The sequence below is a fragment of the Coregonus clupeaformis genome, chromosome 35 (genome assembly GCF_020615455.1).
Source record: "Coregonus clupeaformis isolate EN_2021a chromosome 35, ASM2061545v1, whole genome shotgun sequence".
NCBI lineage: Eukaryota > Metazoa > Chordata > Actinopteri > Salmoniformes > Salmonidae > Coregonus > Coregonus clupeaformis.
Genome location: NC_059226.1, coordinates 33,264,548 through 33,278,983, shown reverse-complemented (window position 1 = coordinate 33,278,983; position 14,436 = coordinate 33,264,548). Strand labels below are relative to the sequence as shown.

Here is a 14,436-nt window from a genome sequence, read left to right as displayed (position 1 = left end):
ATAACTCACTGCAGTTATTCTGCAATTACTGCATCCAAAATACCAGAGTCAACTACACTTTTACTGCAGTTTCAAAACTGAAATATTTTTTGGTAAGGGCATAGCCTATAAGCTAAACATAGAAGAAACACTAGCCCACTGAATACATCACATAATAAAATGTTGGCTAAATTCAGTCATATACGAAATACTCGCAATGGGCTACTATGGGAAGTGCAGTGTTGCTACAATTATTAGCCTAATATAATAATCTCTAGGCTGCCTGTGAATGTGGATTTGTTAGGCCACTATGCGGCCTCTATGGAGGCTACTGCCTACACATCATCTGACTGCACCGCATCACTCATTTATCAGCATAATAGCGCCGCCTTGTGGTCAGGACAAGGCAATCAAAGGTCCAACCCTGGAGCGTCACATTTGACGTACGTATGATTTCATCGCGTGCCACCGCCTCGGATGCTACGTTACTTCCGAGAGTCGCGTTGGCGTTTTCTAAACACAGACAGACAGACATTTCGATGAAGACAGTCCAGGACAGAAGATGTGGTGACTGTAACTGAATCTGGAGACAGACACACGGATTGGACATGCCCAGGTAAGGACAGTGATTGACATATTTACGTTGGTTACTTTACCAAAAGCTAGCTAGCTAGTTAACCTGTGTTTTCGACTTTAGCAAGCAAGCTTTGAACGACCAAACGGTGACAGCTGAAAATAGGTTGTTGAACGTGCGGTTTGGTGCCATGGCTAGCTAATAATTATGTATTTGATTTAGCGACACTGTGATATTGACGAACTAATGGTTTCATTTTCTTGTTTACTAATTACACATGTTTTACTGTGTGGAAACAAACAGTCAGTATCAGACAGTGTTGACATTTTGTGTTGTCTGTTGTTGGTGGTTTCGTATGACAAGCAAAAAAGCCGGTTGTTACTATTAGTCGGTCTCAGCCATGGAACCAGCTAGAGGTGACTAATGTTAGGACTGCGTGATTACCGGCCTCGTTGCCTGTGGATACCTCGTCCTATTTATTCTGCCTCACCTTGTCCTTCACTGACTGTACATGGTCAGCCAACTACTGTAAACTAAATACAGTCGATCTGATGTAATAATGTGGCCTTTAGCCTAGAATGTTTCTCGCCACCAGATATTCAGGTAATGCAAATGTTGTAATTATCATCATAACGCTAGGGGTGGATGTGTCTTAATTCTTCATACAGTAAGAATTTCACCTCAACTGTAGCTACAGCTTTGTTCTGTGGAGCCTAACCTGCTCCTGTGAAAGCCAATGTAATGGTGCTAACCGGTAGCCACATGTAGCTAGCTAGTGTAAAAACGGTCTAAGATCTCTACCAAATAGGGCATTCCCCAGTATGTCTGGTGGTCTGCTGCACAACCTGCCTACACACTTACACACATCCCAGCCCTGAACCCTCAACTAGCCTATCCCAGCCCAGACCTCTGGTGGAAGTGGGAGGATTTTAGTTTCCTGGAAATAACGTAACTCACAGAGAATTTGGTGTGAGCCCATGTAGTGCTTCACCCACTCTCACTTAGAGTAAGCAGCCAGACAGAGAGATGTCATCCACATCAGAGGAAAAGATGAAGCCAAAAGGAGAGTGGAGACAGACAGAAAAAAAACAGACTCCACTAGCTTCCTCTGTTCGCTAGTTAACATACCCTGCTCTAAACCATGGGTAAATATAACCAGATGGTTCCTCTGCTGTTGGCTTGGTAGTAGAGTCTCCATACTGCAGCCCAAATGGTACCCTATTCCCAATATAGTGCACTTCTTTTGACCAGGGCCCACTGCTCTGGTCAAAAGTAATGCACTTAATAGTGAATAGGGTGCCATTTGGGACACAAGCCCATGTGTTCTGCACACCAGGATGCCACCCAACATGCCTGCACTGGAATGGGTTCAAAAACAGATAAAAATAATCTGTCTACCTTTTCCTGAAGCTGAGACTTCTGTGCTGAAAATCACTGACAGTGAGTGAACCTGGTTTTGTCTTTCATATCCTAGCTAGCTGTTTGTAAATGAACACAACACACTACTGCCAGCTGAGTGTAGCCTAAAGATTAGTCTTATTTATCACCATGGCAACAACAGCTAGTCTGTTATTGAGACTCACATTCATGTCTTTTGCTTCTCTGTGATGAATAGATGGACTTAAGTTTTCAAACCTTCCTCTCTCACAGCTCCCATCGCTCTGACTGCTATTTCACCTCAATGGATGTGTAGTTCACATGGTAGCCTAATAACATTAAATCATGTTAGCTATACTATCATTAGCCTAGTTCAGCTAAGATCACCATGTTGGCTATACTATCATTAGCCTAGTTCAGCTAAGATCACCATGTTGGCTATACTATCATTAGCCTAGCAAAATATGTTGGCATTAGCCAGTAGAAGGCTAATATATTGCCTAGTTCAGCTAAGATCACCATGTTGGCTATACTATCATTAGCCTAGTTCAGCTAAGATCATTATGTTGGCTATGCTATCATTAGCCTAGTTCAGCTAAGATCATTATGTTGGCTATGCTATCATTAGCCTAGTTCAGCTAAGATCATTATGTTGGCTATACTATCATTAGCCTAGTTCAGCTAAGATCATTATGTTGGCTATACTATCATTAGCCTAGTTCAGCTAAGATCACTATGTTGGCTATGCTATCATTAGCCTAGTTCAGCTAAGATCACCATGTTGGCTATACTATCATTAGCCTAGTTCAGCTAAGATCATTATGTTGGCTATGCTATCATTAGCCGCTAAGATTATGTTGGCTATGCTATCATTAGCCTAGTTCAGCTAAGATCATTATGTTGGCTATACTATCATTAGCCTAGTTCAGCTAAGATCATTATGTTGGCTATACTATCATTAGCCTAGTTCAGCTAAGACTAGGCGATGTTGACAGTATCAAAACCACTCTTCAATAAACAATCCAGTTATTTGCCACTAAATTACATCACCAGGCATCAATCTCCACCCTGGTGTTGTTGACTCTCTCCTCAGACCCCCTCAGTCCCAGCAGTAAGCTAGTGGTGTAATGCCACAGTTTCCTGAGCTGCATAACTCACACACACACGCACGCTCTGCATACCATACCATACCACACCACACCACACCACTCCACACCACACCACACCACACCACACCACACCACACCACACCACACCATACATACACCTAGAGGAATGTGAGAGAGAACAGCTGTTCTCCCTTTGACCACATGACCCCTGGGACCTGTCTAACTGACAGATGACTCTCCCTTGTTAAACTGAATTAAAAGCCATTTGACTTTCTGTCTTGTTGAACACTTTAATTGTTTTTGGTAGCACATAGTTCTGCATGTAGGGCCTACATTGGAACTGCTTATTTACTAGGCTATATTCTGACTGGTAGGCTATAGACTGTATAGGCCCTGGTCAAAAGTAGTGCACTATAAGGGAATATGGTGCCATTTGGGACGCAACCTGATTGTCCGTCCTGGTGTTAACCAGAGTGCAGTGTAGAGGACGGTGCTGGTGTTGGGGTGGCTGACTGGACCGCTAACCCACCCAAGCTACAAAACTTTTTGGGCGACCTGACCAAATTCACATAGAGTTATAGACGTCATTCCCGTTGAAAGCAAGTCTAAGAAGCGGTAAGTCTGTTCTGTGTGTGCTATTTCTACGCTTACCGTTCTGAATTTTTCTTTCTGCGTCTTTTACTTTCAGTTTTGTACACCAGCTTCAGTCAGCTAAAAATAGAATAGATTGGGTTATGGAAAATATATTTCAGTGGTTTAGATGCTACAATGATTCTCTACACAATGACTGCTTGTTTTGTGTCACAAACTGAAATTAGGCGAACAATTAGAATTTTGGCAACCAGGAAATGGTGCAGCGATTTCTGCGTAGTGCAGCTTTAAAGTGCTGCTGTTGGGACATGTTGAGGTGACTGACCCATGCATGCTGGAAATCCCTCTAAACCAGAGATGATCAATAGTAGCCTTGCCTATTCCTGGAGCCACTGGGAGGGATGGGGACTCCCTGCTGTTCAACCTCACACAGCACACACACATTGGACCAAACAGATGTGTGTGGGTTTAATCACAGGTTAGACATCCACCCTCTGAAGTGGCTTTGGCCCAACCACAACACTTCCGCTCAGGATTTCCACACTACTTCTGTTCCATGTGATTATGATTGGCATTCAACACACAAAATGGCCATGAATAGAAGTTAATTAAGCTTTTTGAAAACATGTCCCGTCCGCTGTGGCCAAACAAAAAGGGTTAGACGTTTTAATGAGGAGGCAGTGGTCTGTATGAAGGGGTTCTGTGGGGCCGACTGGGGGCATCCTACATCTCCTTACTGTGTTGCTGCTGGGTCAGTGGATCAGGCCCTTGTTGTTAGAGAAGAGGTGGAGGTGGAGGGAGGCTGAACTGAAGTCAGTGGGTCTTGAGTAACTGTGATGACAGGATGACCACAGTTGGGCAGTTAGTTAACCCTCTCATTACTGGTCAGATCTATTCTGGCTTTGTGTCCCCTCTGTGTTGCCAGGTCTAGCAAACATTTATAGCCCAATGACTACTCAAAACCCACCCACAAGGCCTGAAAAGTAGGCACATAGTTTTTGTCCGCAGCAAGAGAGGAGTTGCCACATTTTAGCCAATAAACAATTTTCCCATAACGTTATCAAGCGAATTAAGAAGGAATCTTGGTTTAACTTCTAACGATCTTAGAAGCAAAATTCAGTTTTCCATCAAAATAATAGGATAATTCTTGCGAGCTAACGTGACTAATAAAGGAATTTGAATATGTCACAAGATAATTCACCCTTATTAAACTTTTTTTCTGGCAATTGTGCCAGATGATAATGAAGAATACAAAGCGTTATAAATGGCCTATTTGGGAGATTGACTTGTCATTTCAATAGGCTAGGTCTACTGACAAAAATCTGGCTTTATGACTGTAATTCAACTTTACCAAGGTTTGGTTAACTAGATGCAGGTAGCCTATTGCCCCTGATAGGCCTACATCTAATTGTAGATAGCCTAAAGTAGCCTAGCCAAGATGTAAGATGAACGATTTTAGCAGCTTGCTTAGTTCAAATTGACAGACTAATTTATTCAACATGAATAGCGAGGTGAGAAGTGCTTCCGTGACCCAATTCTAGCCTGCTGGAATAGGCTACTGAGGATGGTGTCGTCATTTCAATCACTGAATATTAATAATATGGATGTGAACTGAATAGGCCTATGCTTGTCAACAACAGCCAGTGTTTTACCTTCAATCTAATGCATTCTAACAACATCTGATCAGCAATTGCGATAGAGCTGTGACCATGATCACAATTGATAACTTCCAATTGAATTAACTAAACATGGCCATTAATAATTGCATAATAACACAAGGCTACAACAACAAACTGAAGTTATAGGCTGTTTTATTAAATCAATTTACCAGCTCCAGGTTGGCTACACAAGTTTCACAAATTGGTTTGCAATGACTCCAGTGATATGGTCATTTCAACATATTTATTGGCTACAGTAGCCTACATAGGCATATACATTAATAGGCTACTTGATGGCAAACAGATGCAAATGTATCATTCTCCACATTTAATGTCAGTTTCATTGTGGAGTTTCCCCCAGAACAGAAGCACGCGAGGGAGTTCCATAACTTCCATTTAAAATGTCCACTCGCACAGCGCTCAAGACCCAAGAACTGAGCATGCGTAAAAACCTTCGCATGATATGGTTTTCCATAAGAAAAGTCGACATTAGAATGCAGTTTAAACCACCTCCGAGTGAATTTATCTAACGCGCTCTAGAGCGCCTCAAGTAGTTTTCCTGTGCTTTGTCGCCTTATTTCTTGATCCGCATCAGTTCTACAGCGTTAATATGTTTTATGGAAAAGGGGTTGGAAAATAGGTGTCTCCATAATGACAATCTAGATAGCCTACCTACAACTGGTGTCAAGTTGTCAGACGTACACACGCTGCTCCTTTCACTCGCCTGACTCAACTGCCTGCTGCAGCGCTCAGTCTCAACACACACCCCTCCCCCTCCCCACCAATCACCTGACTCAGCTGCCTGCTGCAGCGCTCAGTCTCAACACACACCCCTCCCCCTCCCCACCAATCACCTGACTCAGCTGCCTGCTGCAGCGCTCAGTCTCAACACACACCCCTCCCCCTCCCCACCAATCACCTGACTCAGCTGCCTGCTGCAGCGCTCAGTCTCAACACACCCTCCCCTCCCCACCAATCACCTGACTCAGCTGCCTGCCGCAGCGCTCAGTCTCAACACACACCCTCCCCTCCCCACCAATCACCTGACTCAGCTGCCTGCTGCAGCGCTCAGTCTCAACGTACACACCCCTCCCCCTCCCCACCAATCACCTGACTCAGCTGCCTGCTGCAGCGCTCAGTCTCAACACACACCCCCCCCCCTCCCCACCAATCACCTGACTCAGCTGCCTGCTGCAGCGCTCAGTCTCAACACACACCCCTCCCCCTCCCCACCAATCACCTGACTCAACTGCCTGCTGCAGCGCTCAGTCTCAACACACACCCCCCTCCCTATTGGACACTCACTCTCTCACTTAGTTACTCACGCACTCACTCAGAAACAGGCTGCCTCACTGCCTGATAGTCAGCAGCAGCAGGTCACAATTAAATATACCCTAACGTTCAAAAGTTTGGGGTCACTTAGATATGTCCTTGACATGAGTTTGAATAGGAAATATAGCAAAATGCATAGGAAATGTAGTCATTGACAAGGTTAGAAATAATGATTTTTAATAGAAATAATAATTGTGTCCTTCAAACTTTGCTTTCGTCAAAGAATCCTCAATTTGCAGCAATTACAGCCTTGCAGACCTTTGGCATTCTAGTTGTCAATTTGTTGAGGTAATCTGAAGAGATTTCACCCCATGCTTCCTGAAGCACCTCCCACAAGTTGAATTGGCTTGATGGGCACTTCTTACGTACCATACGGTCAAGCTGCTCCCACAACAGCTCAATAGGGTTGAGATCCGGTGACTGTGCTGGCCACTCCATTATAGACAGAATACCAGCTGACTGCTTCTTCCCTAAATAGTTATTGCATAGTTTGGAGCTGTGCTTTGGGTCATTGTCCTGTTGTAGGGGAAATTGGCTCCAATCAAGCTCTGTCCACAGGGTATGGCATGGCGTTGCAAAATGGAGTGATAGCCTTCTTTCTTCAAGATCCCTTTTACCCTGTACAAATCTCCCACTTTACCACCACCAAAGCACCCCCAGACCATCACATTGCCTCCACCATGCTTGACAGATGGCATCAAGCACTCCTCCAGCATCTTTTCATTTGGTCTACGTCTCACAAATGTTCTTCATTGTGATCTGAACACCTCAAACTTCGATTCGTCTGTCCATAACACTTTTTCCCAATCTTCCTCTGTCCAGTGTCTGTGTTCTTTTGCCCATCTTAATCTTTTCTTTTTATTGGTCAGTCTGAGATATGACTTTTTCTTTGCAACTCTGCCTAGACGGTCAGCATCCTGGAGTCGCCTCTTCACTGTTGACGTTGAGACTGGTGTTTTGCGGGTACTATTTAATGAAGCTGCCAGTTGAGGACCTGTTTCTCAAACTAGACACTAATGTATTTGTCCTCTTGCTCAGTTGTGCACCGGGGCCTCCCACTCCTCTTTCTATTCTGGTTAGAGACAGTTTGCGCTGTTCTGTGAAGGGAGTAGTACACAGCGTTGTACAAGATCTTCAGTTTCTTGGCAATTTCTCGCATGGAATAGCCATAATTTCTCAGAACAAGAATAGACTGATGAGTTTCAGAAGAAAGTTATTTGTTTCTGGCCATTTTGAGCCTGTAATCAAACCCACAATTGCTGATACTCCAGATACTCAACTAGTCTCAAGAAGGCCAGTTTTATTGCTTCTTTAATCAGCACAACAGTTTTCAGCTGTGCTAACATAATTGCAAAAGGGTTTTCAAATGGTCAATTAGCCTTTTTAAAACGATAAACTTGGATTAGCAAACACAACGTTCCATTGGAACACAGGACTGATGGTTGCTGATAATGGACCTCTGTACGCCTATGTAGATATTCCATAAAAAATCAGCCGTTTCCAGCTACAATAGCCATTTACAACATTAACAATGTCTACACTGTATTTCTGATCAATTTGATGTTATTTTAATGGACAAAAAAATTGCTTTTCTTTCATAAGCAAAGACATTTCTAAGTGACCCCAAACTTTTAAACGGTAGTGTATATTTTTAAGAAATTGCCGCGGTGCAATTTAAAAGTAGCCTAGAAACCTGCAACCCTCAACCAATACATTTTCACCCGCAACATAATTTTCAAAGTAGCCAAATTTACAGGGAAACTGCGAACATGGCAACCCTGTTACCTTGCCCAGGGGGACACAGGGTTGGTGGGGGGGAGGTGGGTGGGGTGGAGCCTCAGGGCATTGCCAAGGGAAATGATTGGCTGTTGAAGAAAGAAGCCTCTGCGCACTTTATGATCCATTCAAATTTCAGTAGTTAAATTGCCAAGAATACTTTGGTTGCAGACAGTCGGTGTCTTAGTTAGATCCATTCCAGAATATTAGTTAGATCCATTTCAGGATATGTCTGTCATTAACTAGCTTCAGAGGATCATGTTGTTCTCCTCTTCAGGTTGTTCTACCATGGACACAGAGATGATACCAGATGATCATGTTGTTGTCCTCTACCTCCTCTTCAGGTTGTTCTACCATGGACACAGAGATGATACCAGATGATCATGTTGTTGTCCTCTACCTCCTCTTCAGGTTGTTCTACCATGGACACAGAGATGATACCAGATGATCATGTTGTTGTCCTCTACCTCCTCTTCAGGTTGTTCTACCATGGACACAGAGATGATACCAGATGATCATGTTGTTGTCCTCTACCTCCTCTTCAGGTTGTTCTACCATGGACACAGAGATGATACCAGATGATCATGTTGTTGTCCTCTACCTCCTATTCAGGTTGTTCTACCATGGACACAGAGATGATACCAAAATTTACTTCAAAAGACGAGGAGATTGACTACTGGAAGGCCTTATCCCTCACGTATAAGAAAAGGTATGTTCATGTCAACTGGGCTAGGCTAATCATAGCTCATTTAACAAAATCCTTGATTAACAAATTATTTATTATATGTGGTCAAACATTGAATTTCAGAAGATCATATTCAACGGTTTGTCATTGTATCTGTTGAACTACTCTCCTCCACATACATTTTCCAGATTGTGCCTAGCTTGAGTTTCACTCTCACTTTGATGCGTCCTCTCAGTAATATCATTATCCATGCACAGAAAACCACATGGCTTGCTCTCGGCTCTTACATAAAGCAAAGCTTTTATGTTTGCTCTTAACGCTGGAAGATTAATAACAAGGTTATGTCATAACGGTCATGTGATCATCTGACACATGACCTGTTCCTCTATAGGCCTTGGTGGTTAACGTTACCATCGACACAGAAAGCAGTGGATTCATTGGCCTAGATCAGGCCTAGTTTGTTTAGGCCTAGTTGTTCTTAGTGCTGGGTAGTAATCATTTAGTGCACACCGTAGTCTTACATTTACACATAGTAAAACGTGTTGTAATGGAAAACATTTTGCAAGGAAGATTTGCGTTTCTTATTGTACTGGTTCAGATAGTAGCCTACCTCCTCGTTTCAGTGCGCTTTCTTCTGTTTGGTTACTACTGAATACGTCTCTGGTGTCACTTTTACAGATATCCTATATCCAGCAGGGTGTTCTAGAAGAATGAACCTTTCTTTTTGTCACAGTCAGACCTATAGACTACTACCCTTCCTTCCTTCCCATAGGCATTGAACAGACTAGAGTAAAATCTTTGTCATAGATGAGACCGCTAAGATCAGTGGAATGGACACACACACTACTTACAAACAGCATTGTACTGACTGCAATCACTCAGCTTTGCATCAAACAAGTTTAGATCCTCTGTTACATAATGGCAAGACACACACTGCCAAGTTGCTCAAACTCTGTTACTCACACGATATAGGACTACAGTGTAAACTCTGCTACTAGTTCAGCATGATATAGGACTACAGTGTAAACTCTGCTACTAGTTCAGCATGATATAGGACTACAGTGTAAACTCTGCTACTAGTTCAGCATGATATAGAACTACAGTGTAAACTCTGTTACTAGTTCAGCATGATATATAGGACTACAGTGTAAACTCTGCTACTAGTTCAGCATGATATAGGACCACAGTGTAAACTCTGCTACTAGTTCAGCATGATATAGAACTACAGTGTAAACTCTGTTACTATCAGCACGATATAGGACTACAGTGTAAACTCTGTTACTAGTTCAGCATGATATAGAACTACAGTGTAAACTCTGCTACTAGTTCAGCATGATATAGGACCACAGTGTAAACTCTGCTACTAGTTCAGCATGATATAGGACCACAGTGTAAACTCTGCTACTAGTTCAGCATGATATAGGACTACAGTGTAAACTCTGCTACTAGTTCAGCATGATATAGGACTACAGTGTAAACTCTGTTACTAGTTCAGCATGATATAGGACTACAGTGTAAACTCTGCTACTAGTTCAGCATGATATAGGACCACAGTGTAAACTCTGCTACTAGTTCAGCATGATATAGGACTACAGTGTAAACTCTGCTACTAGTTCAGCACGATATATAGGACTACAGTGTAAACTCTGCTACTAGTTCAGCATGATATAGGACTACAGTGTAAACTCTGCTACTAGTTCAGCATGATATAGGACTACAGTGTAAACTCTGTTACTAGTTCAGCACGATATAGGACTACAGTGTAAACTCTGCTACTAGTTCAGCATGATATAGAACTACAGTGTAAACTCTGCTACTAGTTCAGCATGATATATAGGACTACATCTCTATATCTAGCCTTGGTTTCTCAAATGACTGCCTCGCCTGGTTCACCAACTACTTCTCAGATAGAGTTCAATGTGTCAAATCGGAGGGCCTGTTGTCTGGACCTATGGCAGTCTCTATGGGGGTGCCACAGGGTTCAATTCTTGGGCCGACTCTTTTCTCAGTGTATATCAATGATGTCGCTCTTGCTGCTGGTGACTCTCAGATCCACCTCTACGCAGACGACACCATTTTGTATACATCTGGCCCTTCATTGGACACTGTGTTAACAAACCTCCAAACGAGCTTCAATGCCATACAACACTCCTTCAGTAGCCTCCAACTGCTCTTAAACACTAGTAAAACTAAATGCATGCTCTTCAATCGAACGCTGCTGGCACCCGCCCACCCGACTAGAATCACTACTCTCGACGGGTCTGACCTAGAGTATGTGGACAACTACAAATACCTAGGTGTCTGGTTAGACTGTAAACTCTCCTTCCAGACTCACATTAAGAATCTCCAATCCAAAGTTAAATGTAGAATCGGCTTCCTATTTCGCAACAAAGCCTCCTTCACTCATGCTGCCAAACATGCCCTCGTAAAACTGACTATCCTACCGATCCTTGACTTCGGCGATGTCATTTACAAAATAGCCTCCAACACTCTACTCAGCAAATTGGATGTAGTCTATCACGGTGCCATCCGTTTTGTCTCCAAAGCCCCAAACGCTACCCACCACTGTGACCTGTACGCTCTTGTTGGCTGGTCCTCACTACATGTTCGTCGTCAAACCCACTGGCTCCAGGCCATCTATAAATCACTGCTAGGCAAATCCCCACCTTATCTTAGCTCATTGGTCACCATAGCAGCACCCACCCGTAGTCTGCGCTCCAGCAGGTATATCTCACTGGTCATCCCCAAAGCCAACACCTCCTTTGGCCGCCATTCCTTCCAGTTCTCTGCTGGCAATGACTGGAACGAATTGCAAAAATCTCTGAAGCTGGAGACTCTTATCTCCCTCACTAACTTTAAGCATCAGTTGTCAGAGCACCTTACCGATCACTGCACCTGTACACAGCCCATCTGAAATTAGCCCACCCAACTACCTCATCCCTATATTGTTATTTATTTTGCTCTGTTGCACCCCAGTATCTCTATTTGCACATAATCTCTTGCACATCTAGCATTCCAGTGTTAATACTAATTGTAATTATTTTGCACTATAGCCTTTTTATTGCCTTACCTCCATAACTTGCTACATTTGCACACACTGTATATATATTTTCTGTTGTATTTTTTTTTACTTTGTTTTTTTACCCCATATGTAACTCTGTGTTGTTGTTTTTATCGCACTGCTTTGCTTTATCTTGGCCAGGTCGCAGTTGTAAATGAGAACTTGTTCTCAACTGGCTTACCTGGTTAAATAAAGGTTAAATAAAATAAAAATAAATAAATAAAACAGTGTAAACTCTGTTACTAGTTCAGCATGATATATAGGACTACAGTGTAAACTCTGCTACTAGTTCAGCATGATATATAGGACTACAGTGTAAACTCTGTTACTAGTTCAGCATGATATATAGGACTACAGTGTAAACTCTGCTACTAGTTCAGCATGATATATAGGACTACAGTGTAAACTCTGTTACTAGATCAGCATGATATAGGACTACAGTGTAAACTCTGTTACTAGTTCAGCATGATATATAGGACTACAGTGTAAACTCTGCTACTAGTTCAGCATGATATATAGGACTACAGTGTAAACTCTGCTACTAGTTCAGCACGATATAACACTACAGTGTAAACTCTGCTACTAGTTCAGCACAATATAGAGGACAACAGTGTAAACTCTGTGTTATAGTTTCTAGGTACAAGTGATTACGTATGTAAGGATATACTTAGACACTCTGTAGACAGTTAATGCAAATGTTTAATTATCTGTACCGGGTTAGAGACACCAAAGGGGAGAGCTTTGCCTTTTGACGTTTCCAACTCACTAACAAAGGAAACACTCTACCTTATACACCCTTGGTCATCTTCCTTTCACATACATCTGGAAACCATCATAGGCCTCCCTGACTCTGTTATTATGAACCTTTGCCCCCAGGTCACTACATCCTGTCCATCACTCACACTACCCTAACCATCACTAATCTACTTCAACACAAGGAATGTAGACTTCATGGCCCCAAACTAATTATCTAGCAACTCTACCTCTGTCCTCACAATACTATGACATTTCATCATTACACTCTGCTACTAGTTCAGCATGATATAGGACTACAGTGTAAACTCTGCTACTAGTTCAGCATGATATAGGACTACAGTGTAAACTCTGCTACTAGTTCAGCATGATATAGGACTACAGTGTAAACTCTGCTACTAGTTCAGCATGATATAGGACTACAGTGTAAACTCTGCTACTAGTTCAGCACGATATAGGACTACAGTGTAAACTCTGCTACTAGTTCAGCACGATATATAGGACTACAGTGTAAATTCTGTTACTAGTTCAGCATGATATAGGACTACAGTGTAAATTCTGTTACTAGTTCAGCATGATATATAGGACTACAGTGTAAACTCTGTTACTAGTTCAGCACAATATAGAGGACTACGGTGTAAACTCTGCTACTAGTTCAGCACGATATATAGGACTACAGTGTAAACTCTGCTACTAGTTCAGCACGATATAGAGGACTACAGTGTAAACTCTGTTACTAGTTCAGCACAATATATAGGACTACAGTGTAAACTCTGCTACTAGTTCAGCACGATATATAGGACTACAGTGTAAACTCTGTTACTAGTTCAGCATGATATAGGACTACAGTGTAAACTCTGTTACTAGTTCAGCACAATATAGAGGACTACAGTGTAAATTCTGTTACTAGTTCAGCACGATATATAGGACTACAGTGTAAACTCTGCTACTAGTTCAGCATGATATAGGACTACAGTGTAAATTCTGTTACTAGTTCAGCATGATATAGGACTACAGTGTAAATTCTGTTACTAGTTCAGCATGATATATAGGACTACAGTGTAAACTCTGTTACTAGTTCAGCACAATATATAGGACTACAGTGTAAATTCTGTTACTAGTTCAGCATGATATATAGGACTACAGTGTAAATTATGTTACTAGTTCAGCATGATATATAGGACTACAGTGTAAACTCTGCTACTAGTTCAGCATGATATAGGACTACAGTGTAAACAACTTGACAACAGCAATATAGAATCATGATTTCATTAGTGTAGATTAGACTACATTTTCTCTCCTGAGTTTGCCTAGTTAATCATGTTAATTAATTATTACATTTTCAATGACATTGTAGAATACTTGGATCCCCAAAAGAAAAGTAATAGTAGATGAAATAATTTAATCAAGATTGCAGTAATTATTTGAGTATATCATAGCCATTTTACAGCAAAACAGGTTCAGGCCATGTGTAAACCTCCAAGACTTAGACCTAGTCTATTCAGAAATAGCCATCTGTCTTATTAGGCTTCTGTTTAGGT

General features: G+C 42.1%; 1 protein-coding gene across 2 annotated transcripts in view; it reads left to right on the top strand.

Annotated features, from left to right (window-relative positions):
* The first annotated feature begins 493 nt into the window (after positions 1-493).
* Positions 494-14,436, top strand: part of LOC121551502 (nuclear distribution protein nudE-like 1-B) — a 28,308-nt gene continuing 14,365 nt past the window's right edge. The window contains exons 1-2 of one of the 2 annotated variants that reach the window (XM_041864195.2): positions 494-595; positions 9,009-9,105. In XM_041864195.2, the coding sequence (XP_041720129.2) occupies positions 9,020-9,105 (86 nt within the window). In that variant the 5' untranslated portion in view covers positions 494-595; positions 9,009-9,019. The remainder of the gene's footprint in view (positions 596-9,008; positions 9,106-14,436) is intronic. The other variant, XM_041864197.2, reaches the window with a different exon arrangement.